This window comes from Rhinopithecus bieti, unplaced genomic scaffold (genome assembly GCF_001698545.2).
Source record: "Rhinopithecus bieti isolate Rb0 unplaced genomic scaffold, ASM169854v2 scaffold_21649, whole genome shotgun sequence".
NCBI lineage: Eukaryota > Metazoa > Chordata > Mammalia > Primates > Cercopithecidae > Rhinopithecus > Rhinopithecus bieti.
Window position 1 is genome coordinate 2,574,259 of NW_016811584.1, and position 19,938 is coordinate 2,594,196.

The 19,938-nt window shown below is 38.4% G+C and overlaps 1 protein-coding gene across 4 annotated transcripts in view; it reads right to left on the reverse strand.

Annotated features, from left to right (window-relative positions):
- Positions 1–242: 242 nt before the first annotated feature.
- DENND6A (DENN domain containing 6A) overlaps positions 243–19,938 on the reverse strand; it is a 76,571-nt gene continuing 56,875 nt past the window's right edge. For 2 of the 4 annotated variants that reach the window (XM_017894145.1, XM_017894147.1), the window contains 9 exons: positions 16,444–16,538; positions 9,139–9,204; positions 8,993–9,057; positions 7,706–7,795; positions 5,410–5,463; positions 5,200–5,309; positions 4,909–5,011; positions 3,606–3,680; positions 2,122–3,139 (listed from right to left, as the gene is read on the reverse strand). In XM_017894145.1, the coding sequence (XP_017749634.1) occupies positions 3,008–3,139; positions 3,606–3,680; positions 4,909–5,011; positions 5,200–5,309; positions 5,410–5,463; positions 7,706–7,795; positions 8,993–9,057; positions 9,139–9,204; positions 16,444–16,538 (790 nt within the window). In that variant the 3' untranslated portion in view covers positions 2,122–3,007. Of the gene's footprint in view, positions 3,140–3,605; positions 3,681–4,908; positions 5,012–5,199; positions 5,310–5,409; positions 5,464–7,705; positions 7,796–8,992; positions 9,058–9,138; positions 9,205–16,443; positions 16,539–19,938 lie in introns of all 4 variants that reach the window. The other 2 variants (XM_017894144.1, XM_017894146.1) reach the window with 2 other exon arrangements.

The window sequence follows — 19,938 nt, forward strand, 5'->3', positions numbered from 1 at the left end:
TACCAGAATATTTCATAAAATCAATGCAGTGCTAGGAAAGATAGGCAGCCACTTAACTGATCTGTCTAAACAGAATTGGTTACCTGTTCATAGTGAAGTACACAGGGTTTTCATTTGAAGTCCTTAAAAAAACAAACAATCTGGCAGGAAACAAAAGGAATCTCATAATGCACAAGTTTCATTAACTATGCATTTTCTCCAAGTAGTCCAACCCCACTCAGAAATAACACAAAATATCCAAGTGCTTTAAAATCCAAGGCCTTTAATTTAGTTTTTGGTAATGACCATAAATGCCTTCATAAAAACCTCTTTTTCACTGTAAATAGAAGGCACTAGGCATTACATAATACCCTTAAAGCAGTGATTCCTCCTGATGCTGGTAGAGATAAAACATTTAATGTCAGGGTTTACATAGTAACAAAGTCTTCTTAAAAAAAAAAAAAGGACAAATCTGAAAATCACAAACCAAAATTATCAGTCAGTCTTTCTCAGGTTCCCAATGCAAATTTACATCATTTTTACAAGTACATAGTTTGAAATTAAGAGATAAACTAGGTATGATACGGTTTTCAACATGTGTTAGGTTTCAGTTAAATACAGTAAAAATGAAGACACCATTATCATGCTAACTGGCATCTTTTGCTACTGTTTAGCTGTGCAAAATAAACTTGAAATGATACATCCTGAAGTGGTATAATTTAAAAGATCCTTGATATGGACACCAACAACTTGCAAATTCTGGTCACAAACTGTATATAAATTGTACGATTATTAAAATATACCTTTTTGAAAAATAATAAGATAACCATTTATACCTAAATAAGGTTTCCCAGAAAGTTATGAAATACTTTTAGCATATAAAAGTAGTTGCCCCTTTTCTGAAAAGTCAGCTGTTGTTTCACAAAATAACTCATATGATCCAAGGCAAATGATTTCTTGAATGCCATATTCTCTCTATGACTTTGAGGTATGCTTCAAGAGACTGTATCCATAAGAACAGGGCACATTTGGGTATTAGACCACAGTTACAAATGCAAGGAATCTTTCTTGGGTCAGGAATGCCCTTAAAGGTTATAGCAAGAGAACAAAAGATAGCTTCTGAAGCCATATCCTTTACAAATACATACAACTAAATTTGGTTATTTAGAGGATAATTCAAGACACAGCTATTAACCACATGCTGTGTCATGTGTGCCTATTTTAATTAGTGGCTTCTGGCCAGGCGCGGTGGCTCACGCCTGTAATCCCAGCACTTTAGGAGGCCAAGGCAGGCGGATCACTTGAGGTTGGGAGTTTGAGACCAGCCTGACCAACAAACAGAAACCCCGTCTCTACTAAAAATACAAAATCAGCCAGGCGTGGTAGCGCATGCCTGTAATCCCAGCTACTTGGGAGGCTGAGGCAGGAGAATTGCTTGAACCCGGCAGGTGTAGGTTGCAGTGAGCCAAGATTGCACCCATTGCACTCCGGCCTGGGCAATGAGTGAAACTCCGTCTCAAAAAAAAAAAAAAAAAAAGGGGTTTTCGCGGGAAATTACTTTTATTAAAAAACAAAAAAAACAACCTTACTCTACCAAATCACATTCTTCTATTTTTGGCAAGGTAGTATTGTTTAAACAAAACAGAAACAAAAACAACAACAACAAAAGCTAACCATAACACTGACTCATGCAAAAGTTTCCATGTCAAACAACAGTAGGAAAAGTGTTCTGAGAAATATTAATGTTGAGAAAAATAAAACACTATCAAACAAATAATGCCTGACATCAATCTTATCATCACTCAAATAAGTATCACATAAAAAACTCATGAATGCCTTTGAAATAAGAATAGTTCAGTTTAAAAAAATAGCTGATTATGAGATTTATAATTAAAATGTCTTTGAAAAGCATCCAAATTCATTAATTTAAACATTTAATAATATTTAAATTAGTATTTATTAATTTTTTATTTTTGTTGAGACAAAGTCTCACTATGTCACCCAAGCTGGAGTCCAGTGGTGTAATCTCAGCTCACTGCAACCTCTGCCTCCCAGGTTCAAGTGATTCTCGCATCTCAGCCTCCCAAGTAGCTGGTATTACAGGTGTGTGCCACCATGCCTGGCTAATTTTTGTATTTTTAGTAGAGATGGGGTTTCACCACGTTGGCCAGGCTGGTCTTGAACTCCTGACCTAAGGTGACCTGTCCGCCTTGGCCTCCCAAAGTGCTAGGATTCCAGGTGTGAGCCACTGTACCTGGCCTAATGTTTAAATTAGTAAGGGGTAAGAGAAAATAAACTCTCCCATAATTAATACTAGATGCCTCCTTGTCTTTGGAGAAACTGGTAAGATTAAATTTTGAAAATGGAAGAGAAAATAATGAAAATCTGTATGACAACTGAAAAAACCCATCATGTATATTAATAAACACAATGGGTAGCAAGAAATATTTTTTTTAAACAATGATCACTCAACAGAATACCTTATAAAATTACATATCATAATGAAGCTAAGGAAAAGGTTCAAGACTAGCAGCTGAACTGTGAAACATGTAGGACAACAGAAGGCACTACATAAGCATCAATTCCTTCTAGCCATAGGACAGTTCAGTCTTTCTGTTCTGAAGAAGATAGCCAGTGTGAATGTTATTTTTATATCCCCCTGAGTTTTAACATGATTGGGCAAAGCAGCACCGATTTAAAAAAATATCTGCAATGCCAGCACTGCAGTATGAAATCACTAATACTGATGGCCCCCAAGTCTCTCATAAGAGCACTTTAGAACATGATTAAAAATATAGAAATGCCTTTCGGTGTTTCAGTATTAAAGTGGAACCACCACAGATATCCACTTTAAAAATAATGCACTAAAAAGTTCTGTTTATACAATACAGTCTTTCTACCCTGTAACTAGCATTCATGGCAATTCTCCACTCTGCTGCCACTGAGAGATCTCCTTTGTGCGTCTGGTTGAAATGTCAGTATGCTTCCTGATGCATAATCCTTTTTGGCTGGAAAATCTTGGCAAATATCATGTCATGCCCGTTTTGAGCAGTATGCCTTGCAGGTCCTCTGGCAATGCTAAGATAATGGCATCTATGTGTGTCCGTAACTTTTCCATAGTGTCAGGTTTCACAGGTAAGTGCTCTCGATCAGCCTGCAACTACATAAGGACATTTCATAGCATTTAAATTAACCTCAGCATCTGTATTAATACATTACATTCTCTAAATAAACCATTTTAAAGGTCTAACAATTGGATACTTTCAGTCTTAGACCAAAATTTACAGAAACTAAAAAAGCAAGGAGCATTCCATTTAAACAATACGTTATTGAGCTCAGTAAAAGGCTTCTATGTAAATTCATAATAATACCTAGAAATATAAGCAACAATGTTTTGATAGAGCTTATTAGATTCTATGTAGATAATGTTAGAAAATAATATGGCATCATTATGGTCTGTTTCAGTGACCAAGTATTTTCAGCAATGTCTACCATCAATTGACCAATTTCAAGCCCTCTCATTTAAAAAGTTACTTCTGTGAACTATCATGGGTTGTCAGCTCATATGAGAGGAAAATATCTTCACAGAAAAGTCAATTTAATCATTGGCTGTTTTGGCTACATACCAGCTTGTTTTTCAGCTTCAAGACAAGGTCTACTGTTTCTACTTCTGTGTGTTTCTGGATCCAGAGAAGTAAGTCCTAGAATAAATAAAATCCCAAATCAGTCAATTCTCAAAATAATATTCAAACCTCTATTTCAATAGGTAAGGCTACTGTGAAGGAAAGACAAGAAGGAAAAGGAGAACAAAGTATTTAACCCAGATATAGCATTATAGTGTAGGAATAATTCTCATAATATTCTAATAACTGTTAATTTTCTGCATTAGCCAGAATAATTGTCTCATATTTGGAAGTAAAACAAAATGTACTGAGGTGGCTTTTTTAGATCAAGCAAGAAAAACAAAATTGCAACTCAAACTGTAATAGTAACCCCCACTGCCACTAAGTAGTGACTAATTTATAAGGAACATTTGTTAACAAATCAAAAGAACTGAACATGAATTTACTACTGGATGTAAACTTCATGTTTTCAGATAAGCTCTTCCTGGGCTTATGTTGCAGGTGCATTCATCAGATTCCTTTTTGCAAAGCCACAGTCACTGGGAGTTTATGAGCAGAAAGTTATCACTGAGGCTAGTATGCCTTGCATTTAAAGCTAAATATAAATAAAAGTAAGACTATCCCTTTTATTTTCATAAGTAGTTTAATTTAAAATAGCCTGGTAATACAGAACATAAAAAAAAAAAAATCAGTCCACATTTTAAAAGTGTTAATACTAACTAAAAAAGGTAAATACATCGTAACAGCAAAAGATGTGGAGTTAGGCTTTTTGGATTACAATCCTTACTCTACCCAGTAATGTGCTGGTACGTATTTAACAAGTGGTTCTCCAAAACAGGTCTCTGGTTTGTCGCATTTGCCAATTTCTGTGGTGTAGTACTCCCACTGTAGGCTATTTCAAGCTGCCAACCTGAGGTCACTGAATGCAGAGCTGAGAAGAGATGTGCACAGAGAAGAGATGTGCACAGTTGGCTCTTGTGAGCCAATGCAAGTGGACTCCAGCACACTGTTGGCTCCACTACTTAGCAGGGATGTGATCTGAGGCAAGTCATTTAACTTCTAAGCCAAATGTTTCCCATAATGTAGTTCATAACACACCTACCTCAAAGAATCATTGTAAAGATTAAAAGAGATTATCTATATAAAGCCCCTATAATGTCCTTGGCACACAGCACATGATCTAGAAAAGTTAGTCATTATTACTATTTATAAAGAGTGGATACAGGGTACAATCTTCAACCTCTAAGCATAATTATCTTTATTTTCAACAGTTGTTAATCATTACACAAACACACAGTTTTCGAACCTCTTCACAAAGAGCTTCTAGATGGAGTGCCTCCAATTTTTGGGTCATTTCCTTCCTCCGGGTCTTAAACCAGCCATCAAAATTTGGAGACTTTAGGAAATGCCTATAAAAATACATTTTAAAAAAGTAAAGTTTGATTATAACTTATTTCCTTTCCTCAATACCTTTCCTATTCAGAGAACCATGTCAAACTTTAGAATTCTTTAAAAAGAATAAGTTTAAGTCTAGTTTTTTGTTTTGTTTTTAAATAAAGCACGACACATGGGTGTAAAACAGGAAAAAAAGACTAACCGGTAAAGTCCAATCCAATCGCCTTTTATTCTAGAGGTTAGCTGAGGTCCTGTTTTCTCAAGTGTTTTCATAAATTCTTCTGGAAGAAACTGTCTTAATTGAGGTGGACTCTAGAAAACAGGAAATATAATATTTAGAAATTAGGAGTGGATATGTTCACAGAAGTTAATTACAGTTAGAGGACCCAAATAGATTTGAATATATTCATACCTTCCATGGGGAAATACTTTTCTGCAAAGGCATCAAGCTTGCCACATATCTCTCCTAAAACCAAAAAAAAAAGTTAATAAGAGGAGTGTCTTCAAAAATATTTAAACAGACCTACATAAAAGGAATGGGTCTTTTAAGTTTTTAATCATATGCCCTTTCAATGGACGGCAACAACTCCATCACTCCCCACAACAGATATAGCTAAATTTAGACTGACTTGTGAAGTCAGATTTCAAATAAAATTCAACTAAATCTTGGGTAAACCAAGGGACTACATTTTTTTTTCTTTTTTGAGACAGAGTCTTGTTCTGTTGCCCAGGCTGGAGTGCAATGGCGTGATCTTGGCTCACTACAACCTCCGCCCCTTTGGGTTCAAGCGATTCTCCTGCCCCAGTCTCCCAAGTAGCTGGGATTACAGGTGTGCGCCACCACGCCTTGCTAATTTTGTATTTTTAGTAGAGACAAGGTTTTACCATGTTGGTCAGGCTAGTCTCAAACTCCTGACCTCGTGATCCACCCGCCTTGGCCTCCCAAAGTGCTGGGATTACAGGTGTGAGCCACCGTGCCGCCCAGCCCTTTTTTTAATTTTTATTTATTTATTTTTTTTGAGATGCAGTCTCGCTCTGTTGCCCAGTGGCACATGGCAGTGGAGTGCAGTGGCGCAATATCAGCTCACTGCAAACTCTGCCTCCAGAGTTTAATCAATTATCTGCCTCAGCCTCCCAAGTAGCTGGAATTTCGGGAACCCACCACCATGCCTGGCTAATTTTTATATTTTTAGTTGAGTCAGGGTTTCACCCTGTCTTAATGATAATAGTTAACCTTACTGAGTAACTATAGGCCAGATAATGCACTCAACATTTTACATGTGTGATCTCTTGTAATCCTTGGAATGATCCTATGTGGTAGGTATTATTGGGAAACTGAGGATTCTTCAAAAGGCTAATACAATTTAGACTTGAATTGAGGTCTACTTGACTTTTGTCCATGCTTTTTTTNCAAGTGATTCTCCTGCCTCAGCCTCCAGAGCAGCTGGGACTACAGGTGCATGCCACCAGGCCCAACCAAGTTTTTGTATTTTTAGTAGAGACGGGGTTTCACCATGTTAACCAGGATGGTCTCGATCTCCTGACCTTGTGATCTGCCTGCCTCGACCTCCCAAAGTGCTAGGATTACAGATGTGAGCCACCACGCCCAGTCCATGCTCTTTTTTTTTTTTTTTTTTTTTTTTTTTTGGAGGGGGGCCCCCCCTTTTTTTCTTGGGCGGGGGGCGTGGGTGGTGTTCGCGCTACCCCAACCCCCCCCCCAAAAGGGTTGGGATTAAAGTTGGGACCCCCCCCCCCCAACCCTTTTTTTTTTTTTTTTTTTTTTTTTTTTTTTTAAAGAGAGTCTTGCTGTTGCCCAGGATGGAGTGCAGTGGTGCAATCATAGCCTACTGTAGTCTCAAAGTCCTGGTCTTAAACAATCCTCTCACTTTGGCCTCCCAAAGTAGCAGGCCTGAGCCACTGTGCCCAGCCTAGTCCATGCTCATAAGCACTACAGAAAAGTTTATTTATTCAAACAAATAGATTTAATGGAATAAATACGTTGACATCCATAGACCAAGAAATAATATTTCTTTCTAAAATATAACAGCAAAGATCTCCAGGATGCCCTATATAATATTCATAGATATATTACTTTATATTAATAACTGTGCAAAGTTTCTCTATGATGCAGTCTCCAGAGTAGGGCCACATCATGGTACTCCCTATACTTTAATATGACATCCTTCTGAATTTCTTAGAATAACCATATCGTCTAGTCATTTATTCCATAAACATTTGAGTGCTACCATATGCCAGACTGGCAAATTAGTAACGAGCAAGACAGATATAGTCCCTGTTATTATGGAGCTACAGCCTCACAGACATTATATCAATTTTTTTTCAAAATAACTATCACAGAAGCTCTACGATAATCTTAAGGTGAAAAATGTAGTAACTACGTAACATTTCATATAAAGTATATCATTTAATATTCACAACAGTCTTGAAAGGTACTTAGGAAAAGTGGAATCAGCCACATTTCATAGGTAAGAAAATTGAGGTTCAGAGGGAGTGACTTACCAAAGCTAAACAGTTAACACTAGAACAAATAATCCAGGTCTCTTGCAAAGGGGTTTATTTTTAATCACTCAAATATACCAGGCTGGCAAAACACACAACTTAAGATACGGTTTTGGAGGGTGGGAAAAACATTTATATACCCTTCACCAAATCATTAAATTATGCAAAAATGTATTTTATTAACTTACTAATGGAATGATGAAACTTTGTGTCAGTTCCAAAAAATAGCGTCGAAGAATAACACTTTGAGCCTCAGAAGGACGTTTCTGTTGTACACCCTTAAAAAGGAAGTAATGAGAATCTGTTTTCTAGTGATGGAACATAAAACAATGGATAATTATCATATTCAACTGCTATGTAAATATACATTTACACTTGATATTTAAAAAACTAGAACTTCACCTTGAAGTAATTTAATGTGAAGTTAATTGTGCAATATCCTGTGAAAATAATCTTTACCAGAGCAAAACATAAGAGTTCTTAGCTTAGGGAATACTGTTCATCCCATACTGTGAAAATGTGAGTTCACAGCTGGGCACTGTGGCTGGCGTCTGTAATCCCAGCACTTTGGGAAGCTGAGGCGGGTGGATTACCTGAGGTCAGGGGTTCAGGACCAGCCTGGCCATCATGGTGAATCCCTGTCTCTACAAAAAAATACAAAAATTAGCCAGGCGTGGTGGTGGCCACCTATAATCCCCGCTACTTGGGAGGCTGAGAAAGAACAATTGCTTGAACCCGGGAGGTGGAGGTTGCAGTGAGCCGAGATCATGCTATTGCACACCAGCCTGGGCAACAAGAGCGAAACTCCATCTCAAAAAAAAAAAAAAAAAAGTGAATTCAAAATAAAGACAATATTTTATATTTGCTATATTACACGATTTACATTTTTAAAAAAATTATAATCCCTTACTGTTAGATGCTATCATGGTAGAATCTATGGCTTTTTCACTATAACTCCCAAGTTTCTAGAAAGACTGACACTCATGTATAGCTACAGTCCCAAATTCATGCCCATACTGTTGCTAGCTTAGTCTCCTGATTTTCATAAAACTTTGAGTCAAAAAAGATACCCCGGCAGGGCGTGGTGGCTGACACCTGTAATCCCAGGACTTTGGGAGACCGAGGTGGGATATCACTTAAGGCCAGGAGTTCAAGACCAGCCTGGCCAACATGGTGAAACCCTATCGCTACTAAAAATACAGAAATTAGCCAGGCATGATGGTGCACACCGGTAATTCCAGCTGCTCAGGAGGCTGAGGCATGAGAATCACTTGAACCCGGGAGGTGGAGGATACAGTGAGCTGAGATCACACCACTGCACTCCAACCTGGATGACAGAGTAAGGCTCCGTCTCCTCCCCCCAAAAAAAGGAGAGATCCTATTTCACATTAGTATACATAAAGGACATATTGCCTAAGTGGATATTACATACCTGAACAAGGAAATTTAAATTAATAATATGAGCAACTAATTACCTTCTGTAATTGTTTTATGATCTCTTCATCTCTATTTAAATATGGCTTATATGAAGTATAAACTCCTAAGAGCAAAGAAAAGAAGGTAAACAAAAAAACCCAAGTACCATACAAATAAATATTTAAAAATCAATAAAAGTCAATACCAGGTTTAGAATCCAGAGTCTTTAGATTCTTCAGTTTTTTCACTTTAACCTGCTTAGGAATTTCACCTGCAGGAAGCAGCATAAAGATTTTTATAATTATTCTAATCATACATATTATAAAATTGGAACTTTATTTATAATCTACTGTTTATTACTTAAGCATGTTATAATTAAAGCATTCTTAACATCAATTAATATGTTAAGGGTTCATTCTTGGTATTTTAAAACTGGATAACAAGAATACTGGATTATTACAACAGTACAGAAACGATTCATGTAAATTATATAAAATGGATATTTGATCTTTCATTAATATCTATCATTACTTAAATTTTTCCCTTTTTGTCACTCAACCTGTAATTTAAAATCTATATGCCAAATACATAAAACTGAAAATTTAGGTGCTGAAGAGGAATAAAATACCCTTTAAGTATAAATGGAATAGAGAGTAATTCTTAAATGACTGTGCAGATGTAGTCTTCAAGGGTTTGTGTGTGTATGTGTGTGTTTTTTTTTTTTTGATGCCTCCTCAAATTCAGCTTTTCCATTACAGAAACTTACACTGCCAGCAAGTGGCAATGGTGTGTGCAGCAACCACAGGTCTGAGCCACAGATGGACAGGACTCCTGAGCAGACTGCTATGTTGAATAGCTTGTGTAGTATATGCAGGCCCTGGTCTTAGGGTCAAAGAAAGCTAACACCTAAACAACTCTTATAACAGGCAGAAAAATGCCTCAAGATACACACTTAAAAGTGTCGTGAACAAACCTAATTTCAAAGACTTTCTCCCCGCTCCCTCTTCTCTGCACAAGGGCTAAAAGAACCTAAGAACTGAAAGACAATCTAGAGATTATATTATTATAGAGATTATAATACAATTCAAGCCTCTAAATTCACAAAATACCTTTGTTTAAACAGTTACATAGATCAAACTGCTAATTGTGGTATATCTGGAGGTGGGATTTTAAGAACAAGGAACATTTTCCTTTGCAATCTTATATTGCTAAAAAATTTTAAGAGCATGTACTATGATAAAATAGCTATTTCTATAAACGTTTTACTTTGAAATACAGTTGCACATTTAACAACATGGGTTTAAACTGTGCATATTCACTTATACACGATTTTTTCTCCTCCTTCTGCCACCCCGAATCAGCAAGACTATTCCCTCTTCTTCCTCTTCAACCTATTCAATGAGAAGGTTATGAGGATGAAGACTTTTATGATGATCCACTTCCACTTAATGAATAGTCAATATATATTTTATCTTCCTCATGACTTTCTTAGTAACATTTTATTTCCCCTAGCTTACTTTATTGTAAGGATACAGTATATAATACACACGACATATAAAATGTGTGTTAATCAACTGTTTATGTTATTGCTAAGGCTCTGGTCAACAATAGGCTGTTGGAAGTTAAGTTTTGGAGGAGTTAAAGGTATACACAGATTTTTCTACTACATAGGAGGCTGGCATTTCTAATCCCTGTGTTGTTCAAGGGTTAACTGTAATTTCAATCTTGCAAAGAAGCTGCCAAGTAACACAGTCTATAAAGGAAAGAGCAAAAGAGATTTAAAAAATTAGTCTATACTCCAAATGTGTCAACTGCCCCAATAATAATTTTAAACAGATACTTGTTAAAAAAGCAGTATCATGGATACACAGACTTAATTTTTCATTGACTCAGTATATATTAAGTAAATGCAAGATACTGGCAATACAGGAACAAAACAGCTAATTTCTCATATCAATGAGCCACAGTCTAACAGCAAAATATGATACAGAGAAATGACAATACAGAGGGAAAGGTGTTGGGACAGAATTATGAACAAGATACTATGAGACACAGAAGAGTGTCCTGGCCAAAGAGGAGTAAGAAAAGTATTCAGGATTCCTAAAGGAAGTAACATTTAAGCCAACCTATAAGAGAGATAAAAAGTTGGCCAGGCATGGTGGCTCACGCCTGTAATCCCAGCACTTTGTGAGGCTGAGGTGGGTGGATCACCTGAGGTCAGGAGTTCGAGACCATCCTGGCCAACATGGGGAAACTCCATCTCCACTAAAAATACAAAAATTAGCCGGGCATGGTGGCGGGCACCTGTAGTCCCAGCTACTCGGGAGGCTGATGCAGGAGAATCACTTGAACCCAGGAGGCAGAGTTTGCAGTGAGCCGAGACTGCGCCACTGCACTCCAGCCTGGGTGGCAGAGCGAGACTCTGTCTCAAAAAAAAAAAAAGTTATCCATAGGAAGGAGAAAAGGCCTTTTGAGTAAAAAGTACAGAAGCATGAACATGCTGCTTAAAGAGTTGCAGATAATGGTAAGGACAGTAATAGCCACCATTTACTGAAGATGTCCTCCGTGCCAGTCTCTGGTCCAAGAATACTGCACAAATTATCACATTTAATCTTCACAACAAGAGTTTATTTATGATGCCCATTTCACAGATGAAGAAACTAAAGCATGGACAAAACTTGATATTCACCTGGTATGCACCAGAACCAGTTGGTTACTGCCATCATTCATTCTGATTAATGAGTGCCCTATTAAGACAAGTTGTTAGCTCTGTCATAACTAGACACAGAGGAACATCTTGTCCAAGGATGTGGGTGCTCTAAAACTAGGTACAATCCAGAAAAAGCAATCCCTTTATATCAGGAGGAATGATCCTTCTGCAAGGTTAACGCTAAATATATGTTTCTGGTAAAGTTTCAGGACACAAGAGAGCAAAATCTTAATTCTGCTGTGCCTTCCCTCTTGGTCCTAAAGAAGACGCTTTTTCCTATAATTTTACTGATCCTGCCAGATTTTTTTTTTCCTTGTAGAACTCACATCTATCTCAGGTTTCAAAGCCAGAATCCTGAGCAGGGCTGTGTTGCACAACTTGTACAGCATTTGCAGTGGGCCTGGCTGGTTTTTAACTTAACAAGCAGAAAAATACTCCAAGATATATACCACTCATAAATTAAAAGATATATGAGATTTCATGACTATGACACTAAATACTCAAGCAATACAAGGAAAAAATAAATAAGACTTAAAAAAAAAACAGAAGAAAACAAAAAAACGATAAATAAGATCATTAAATTATAAACTTCTGTGCACAGGCCAGGTGTGGTGGCTCACGCTTGTAACCCTAGCACTTTGGGAGGCTGAGGCAGGTGGATCATGAGATCAGGAGTTCAAGATCAGCCTGGCCAAAATGGTGAAACTCTCTCTCTACTAAAAATACAAAAATTAGCTGAGTGTGGTGGCGCACACCTGTAATCCCAGCCACTGGGGAGGCTGAGACAGGAGAATCACTTGAACCCAGGAGGCGGAGGTTGCAGTGAGCCAAGATTGGGCCACTGCACTCCAGCCTGGAAGACAGAGCAAGACTCCATCTCAAAAAGTAAATAAATAAGGTAAAATAAACTGTGCATCAAAGGACACCATCAAGAGAGCAAAAAGACAATACAAAATAGAACAATATATTCACAAAGCATGTATCTAATAAGGATTACTATTCAGAATATATAAAGAATTCTTATAACTAAAAAAAAAAAAAAAAAAAAAAAACCCATTCAAACAATCCTATTAAAAGTGAGCAAAGGACTTGAATAGACATTTCTCCAAAGAAGATATATAAATGGCCAATAAATAGGCTGGGTGGGGTGGCTCACACCTGTAATTGCAGCACTTTGGGAGGCCGAGGCAGGTGGATCACCTGAGGTCAGGAGTTTTGACACCAGCCTGGCCAACATGGTGAAACTCCATCTCTACTAAAAATACAAAAATTAGCTGGGTGTGGTGGTGCATGCCTGTAATACCAGCTACTCGGGGGGCTAAGGCAGGAGAATTGCTTGAACCTGGGAGACAGAGGTTGCAGTGAGCCAAGATTGGGCCACTGCACTCCAGCCAGGCAACAGAGTGAGACTCCGTTTCATAAATAAATAAATAAAATAAATGGCCAATAAACAATGGAAAGATACTCAACATCACTGATCATGAGGGAAATGAAACTGAAACCCACAATAAAATACTAACTCATGCCCATTAGGATGGCTACTATCAAAAAAATGGAAACTAACAGGCCAGGTGTGGTGGCTTCCACCTGTAATCCCAACACTTTGGGAGGCCAAGGCAGGAGGACTGATTGAGCACAGAAGTTCAGGACCAGCAACATTGCAAAGTCCTGTCTCTACAGAAAAAATTAAAAATCAGCCAGGCGTGGTGGTGTGTGCCTGTACTCCCAGCTACTGGGAAGGCTGAGGCAGAAGGATCACTTGGGCCCAGGAGTTCAAGGTTACAGTAAGCTACGATTGTGCCAATGCACTCCAGCCTGAGCAACAGCACAAGACCCTATCACAAAAAAAAAAATTTTTTAAAAGGCAAAATATTTAAATAGACATTTCACCAAAGATATATGAATGAAAGGAAGTAGATGAAAATGTGCTCACCATCACTAGACATTAGAGAAAAGCAAATTAAAATCACCATTTCAAACATTCTAGAATGGCCATAATGAAAATGACAACATCAAATGTTGGAAAAGATGTTAAGAAATAGGAACCCTCATACATTGCTGGTAAGAATGTAAACTGATGGGTCACTTTGGCAAACAGTTTGGTGATTTCTTAAACAGATTTATCAACTCATGCTGCTCTACCAATGATTTTGTGCAAAAGTTCCTACCTACATCTAGCAGAGAGACTTCTTCCACTGGAAAGAGAAAACAATCAGCAGTCTACTACATTACAACTAATAGTCTAAATTAGTACGCCCAAATCATGAAAATGTCAAGATTAAATTAAGATTTTAAAAAATTTCTCTTTAAGATTTTAAAAATCGTCTCATATCCAAGACTCTAGCAACTGTTGTTCTCTGAACTATCATTAATACTCAAACAGAACAGTAACAGAATGGCAGGGGACCATGCCATTTACAGAGTACCATGCATCAGGCACTGTGTTTAATCCTCCTAGCAGACAAAAAATTTGAGACTTAAAAATGATATTCAGCCTATTAGCACACAGTTCTGATTGCCAAGGTGAAGCCCTTTGCTTTTTCCTCTATTTCATAAGGCTTCTAAAAATTTCAGTAACACTGAGTCCAGAATTTGTAAACAGTACTATTTAAAATGTTATCCTTGATTCTAACACTTCCATTTAAATATATGTATATACCAGAAGGAAAATCTTATAAAATCAGATTATTAAGTCATGTTTCAAATATATCTATGTATAACAAAAGGAACAAGATTTAAAAGTAGTGGCTGCTGGCCAGACGTAGTGGCTCAGCCTGTAATCCCAGCACTTTGGGAAGCCGGGGTGGTGGGATCACTGGAGGTCTGGAGTTTGAGCCCAGCCTGGCCAACATGGCGAAACCTCATCTCTACTAAAAATACAAAAATTAGCCAGGCATGGTGGCGGGCACCTGTAATCCCAGCTACTCAGGAGGCTGAGGCAGGAGAATCTCCTGAACCCGTGAAGCAGAGGTTGCAGTGAGCCAAGACCACACCACTACACTCCAGCCTGGGCAACAGAATGAGACTCTGTTTCGAAAAAAACAAAAAACAAAAAACTGTAGTGGCCGGGAGTGGTGGGTCACACCTGTAATCCCAGCACTTTGGAAGGCCAAGGCGGGCAGACAACCTGAGGTCAGGAGTTTGAGACCAGCCTTGCCAACATAGCAAAACCCCATCTCTACTAAAAATACAAAAATTAGCCAGGCATGGAGGTGGGTGCCTGTAATCCCAGCTACTTGGGAGGCTGAGGCAGGAGAAACACCTGAACCTGGGAGAGCTGAGATAGTGCCACTGTATTCCAGTCTGGGCAACAGAGTAAGACTCTGTCTCATAGATAAATAAATAAATGTAGTACATTATAAAGTTATTAGAAAATAACTTTATAATCCCAACTATTTCAGTGGAAAATTCATGAATGTCCATTGTCATGTCAGAGAGAAGTCTTCCATTGGAAGGAGAAAATAGTCAGTAGTCCACTACATTACAATCAATAAAATAGTCTAAATTAGTATGCCTAAACCATGAAAATAAATGTCAAGATTAAATTAAGATTTTAAAAATTTCTCGCCGGGCGCAGTGGCTCACGCCTGTAATCCCAGCACTTTGGGAGGCCGAGGTGGGCGGATCACAAGGTCAGGAGATCGAGACCATCCTGGCTAACACAGTGAAACCCCGTCTCTACTGAAAATAAAAAAAAATTAGCCGGACGCGGTGGCGGGCGCCTGTAGTCCCAGCTACTCAGGAGGCTGAGGCAGGAGAATGGCATGATCCCGGGAGGCGGAGCTTGCAGTGAGCTGAGATCACGCCACTGCCCTCCAGCCAGGGGACAGAGCAAGACTCCGTCTCAAAAAAAAAAAAAAATTTCTCGTATCTTCTCCTACCCAAGATTCATGTCCTTAATTAATGTACCATTTAGTTGTCATCTAGATTAACAAAACTTCCAACCTCAGAATTCATATACTTAAACATCTGTTAAACTCCTACTCCTTAACATGGGACAAGGACTATGTGTCATTTTCCATATGAAAAAGAACACTGTGACCACTCCCTAATCAATAACCTGTGCGCTACAGGGAATATACTTGTTTTGAGACCTAGTTGAGTATTTTTGCGACAAGTCGGAATAATTCTAGTTTTCCTATAAGGTTTTACCAAGCAGTATTGCAAAATTTCTGTTTTATTGGGCTTCTATAATATATAGAAGTTTGTTTTGATTGGCTTTTAAATATATAGTATATTTTATATTTATATTTAAATATTATATTTTATATTTATTTAATATATTTTATATTTAAATATATTTTATAATTTAATATATTTTATATTTAAATTAATTTATATTTTATATTAAATATATTAAATATTTAATATATTTTATATATATTTAAAATATTTTAATATTAATATTTAAATATATTTTAAATATATTTTTATTTAATTTAAATATATATTAAATCTGTATATATTTTAAATCTGTAAATTATATATTTAAAATATATTATTATATAATATTTAACATATATACAAAGCTAACATTTTTGAGACTTCATTTTACTATAATTCATTCAATGTCTGTAACACTATAAGTACACTTTTTGGTAGGAGGATATGACAGATTATACATATTATAAGAACCTGCATATTTTAGTTGGAAATTAGCAGGAAATTATACTCTTCTCCAAAGGCCTTGAAGAAAGCTGCCATCAACATAAAAAGTAATCAAGGATGAAAAGAAAGGAAGAAAGAAACCTGTTCAGCAACACTGCACACTAAAAACAGAACACCAAGTTTATACTTTACCTGTAGGTTTAAGGTCTCCTATTCGAATAATGTGTGGCCAGTGCTGGAGTGTCTTAGCAAAAAAAGGGTTGGTTACTCCTAATATAACTGAGGGCCTATATAAAACAAAACAAAATTAAAAGGTGAGAAAAGATGAATATTAAATCAGTGAAGAATAGCTTACATTTTCTTTTCAATGAACAATACACAGATTGCTTTTTCCTTTATTCAAACATTACATATCAACTACATGGCCAGGCAACATGTTTTACGCTAGGCATATAAAGATGAAAGGACACGGTCCTTCCAACAGCACACACAGGAAGAAGGGTAAACACACCCAGTTATGATGCCAAAATTAGAAGACAGTGAAGGTGGTTTAAAATGCACGTCGGCCGAGCGCAGTGACTCAAGCCTATAATCCCAGCATTTTTGGAGGCCGAGGTGGGTGGATCATGAGGTCAGGAGTTCGAGACCAGCCTGGCTAACATGGTGAAACCCCACCTCTACTAAAATTACAAAAAATTAGCTGGGCGTACTGGCGGGCGCCTGTAATCCCAGCTACTCAGGAGGCTGAGGCAGGAGAATCGCTTGAAACCAGGAGGTGGAGGTTGCAGTGAGCCAAGATTGCACCACTGCACTCCAGCCTAGGCAATAGAGTGAGACTCCCTGTCTCAAAAAAAAAAAAAAAAAAAAAGCACAATAATCACAAAGGAGAACCTATGTCTACCAGGGGATTAAAGGACAGCCTCACCAAAGAGATAATATTTACAGGAAGACATGAAAGATGAGTAGGTGTTTTTTGCCAAGTGGATGAGAGAAGGAAGAGTGATGCAGAACAAACTATGTGCAAAGCAATGAAGTGACATTATGGCCTGTCTGTAGAACTACACAGAGTTCAGCATTCCTGGAGCAAAAGCAGAAAGGATGAATAGTCAGAAATGAGAATATTGTTGCCCAATCATTAGTACCATGTTAGCATGCTAAGAAGTTTAGATGTTATCTTACAGGCAAAGGGAAACTACTAGATAACCAAGTGGAGGAATGTTGCATGAAAGAAAAAGTGCTTATTAGATAGATCACGCGGCCGGGTGCAGTGGCTCACGCCTGTAATCCCAGCCCTTTGGGAGGTCGAGGCAGGTGGATCACCTGATGTCAGGAGTTCGAGACCAACCTGGCCAACACGGTGAAACCCCATCTCTACTAAAAATACAAAAATTAGCCAGGCGTGGTGGCAGGCACCTGTAATCTCAGCTACTAGGGAGGCTGAGGCAAAAGAATCACTTGAACCCAGGAGGCAGAGGTTGCAGTAAGCTGAGATCACACCACTGCACTCCAACTTGGGGGACAAGAGTGAGACTTTGTCTCAAAAAACAAAAAAAGGAAGATCACTCTGGAAGAAATTTGGAAGTTACCTTATGAGGAGAGAAGGGGTTGAGGGAAAAGCAAATTTGGATATGCAAAACATGAGACGCAGTAAGACTGGAAAGGGAGCTACAGAAAGAAGGTAAGAAATGTAATCAGAGATATTTTAGGATATCAAATTGACAAAATTTGGTAAAATTTAATGTGGGGCATGTTACGAAGGAGAAATTTACGACAATTAAGGTTTTGAGGACTAAGTGAAAACTAATGCCATCCATGAAAAGAAAGAAGAGGTATGAGATTAGGGGAGAAAAGAGGGAGACAAAAATAATTCAGTTTGCACGTGTTTAGTTTCAGATGCCATTAAGACCTGTATCTTCTATGGGGCAGTGTGCTTAAAACATCCCCTCTCCCCCCACAACACACACACATGCCTGGTTATATAGGTCTGAACCTCACAGAGATATTGGCTAGAAAGATATATTTCAGTCATTAGCATGGAGTATTAACAGAAGCCATGGGTACAGATAAGACTGTACAGAAAGGGCCAGGCACGGTGGCTCACACCTGTAATCCCAGCACTTTGGGAGGCCGAGGCAGGCGGATCACTTGAGGTCAGGAGTTCGAGACCAGTCTGGCCAACATGATGAAACTCCGTCTCTACTAAAAATACAAAAATTAGCTGGGTGTGGTGGTGCATGCCTGTAATCCCAGCTACTTGGGAGGCTGAGGCAGAAGAATCACTTGAACCCAGGAGATGAAGGTTGCAGTGACCCAAGGTCATGCCACTGTACTCCAGCCTAGGCAACAGTGTGAGACTGTCTCAAAAAAAAAAAAAGATTGTACAGAAATAATTATCAGTCTGGGCTGAGTGCAGTGGCTCATGCCTGTAATTCTAACACTTTGGGAGTCCAAGGTGGGCAGATCACAAGGTCAGGAGTTCGAGACCAGTCTGGCCAATACAGTGAAACCCTGTCTCTACTAAAAATACAAAAATTAGATAGTGTGCACCTGTAATCCCAGCTACTTGGGAGGCTAAGGCAGGAGAAACACGTGAACCTGCGAGGCAGAGGTTGCAGTAAGCCAAGATGGTGCCATTGCACTCCCTCCTGGGTGATAGTGCCAGACTCCATCTCAAAAGAAAAAAAAACTATCAGTCTGAAATCAGAACCCAGAAGACAATACCTAGTGAACACCAACATTTAAGGGATTCGTAGAGAAAAGAAGTATGCAAAGGAGATTGGGATGCACCACAAGATTGCCCAGGAGAGAATGGTATTAGAGATTCAAAAAAAAATTTTTTTTTGGGACAGGGTCTCACTCTATCCCCCAGGCTGTTCCAGTGGCACAATCTGAGTTCACTGCAACCTCTGCCACCTAGGCTCAAGCCATCCTCCCACCTCAGCCTCATGAGTAGCTGGGACTACAGACACATGCCACCACATCCAGTTAATTTTTGTATATTTTTTTTTTTTTGTGGAGACAGGGTTTTGCCATGTTGCCCAGGCTGGTCTCTAACTCCTGCGCTTATGTGATGTGCCCGCCTCAGCCTCCCAAAGTGCTGGGATTAGAGGCATGCGCCATCATGACTGGCTGGTGATTAAAATATTTGTAAGCTTAAAAGTGTAAATGTTACAAGAAAGAAGAGGTGGCACACCAGCCTGGGCAATGGGGAGGGGGAGGGGAGGAGAAGGAGGGGAAGGGGAAGGCGAAGGGGAGAAGAAAGAAGGAAAGAAAGAAAGAGAGAGAGAGAGAAAAGAAAAGAAAGAAAAAGAAAGAAAGAAAGAGAGAGAGAGAAAGAAAGAAAGAAAAGAAAGAAAGAAAGAAAGAAAGAAAGAAAGAAAGAAAGAAAGAAAGAAAGAAAGAAAGAAAAGAAAGAAAAGAAAGAAAGAAAGAAAGAAGGAAGGAAGGAAGGAAGGAAGGAAGGAAGGAAGGAAGGAAGGAAGGAAGGAAGGAAAGAAGGAAAGAAGGAAAGAAGGAAAGAAGGAGGGAGGAGGGAGGGCTTGCATTGGGGAGTTATACAAGATATAAATGATGAATTGATGGGTGCTGACGAGTTGATGGGTGCAGCACACCAACATGGCATAAGTATACATATGTAACAAACCTGCACGTTATGCACATGTACCCTAGAACTTAAAGTATAATAAA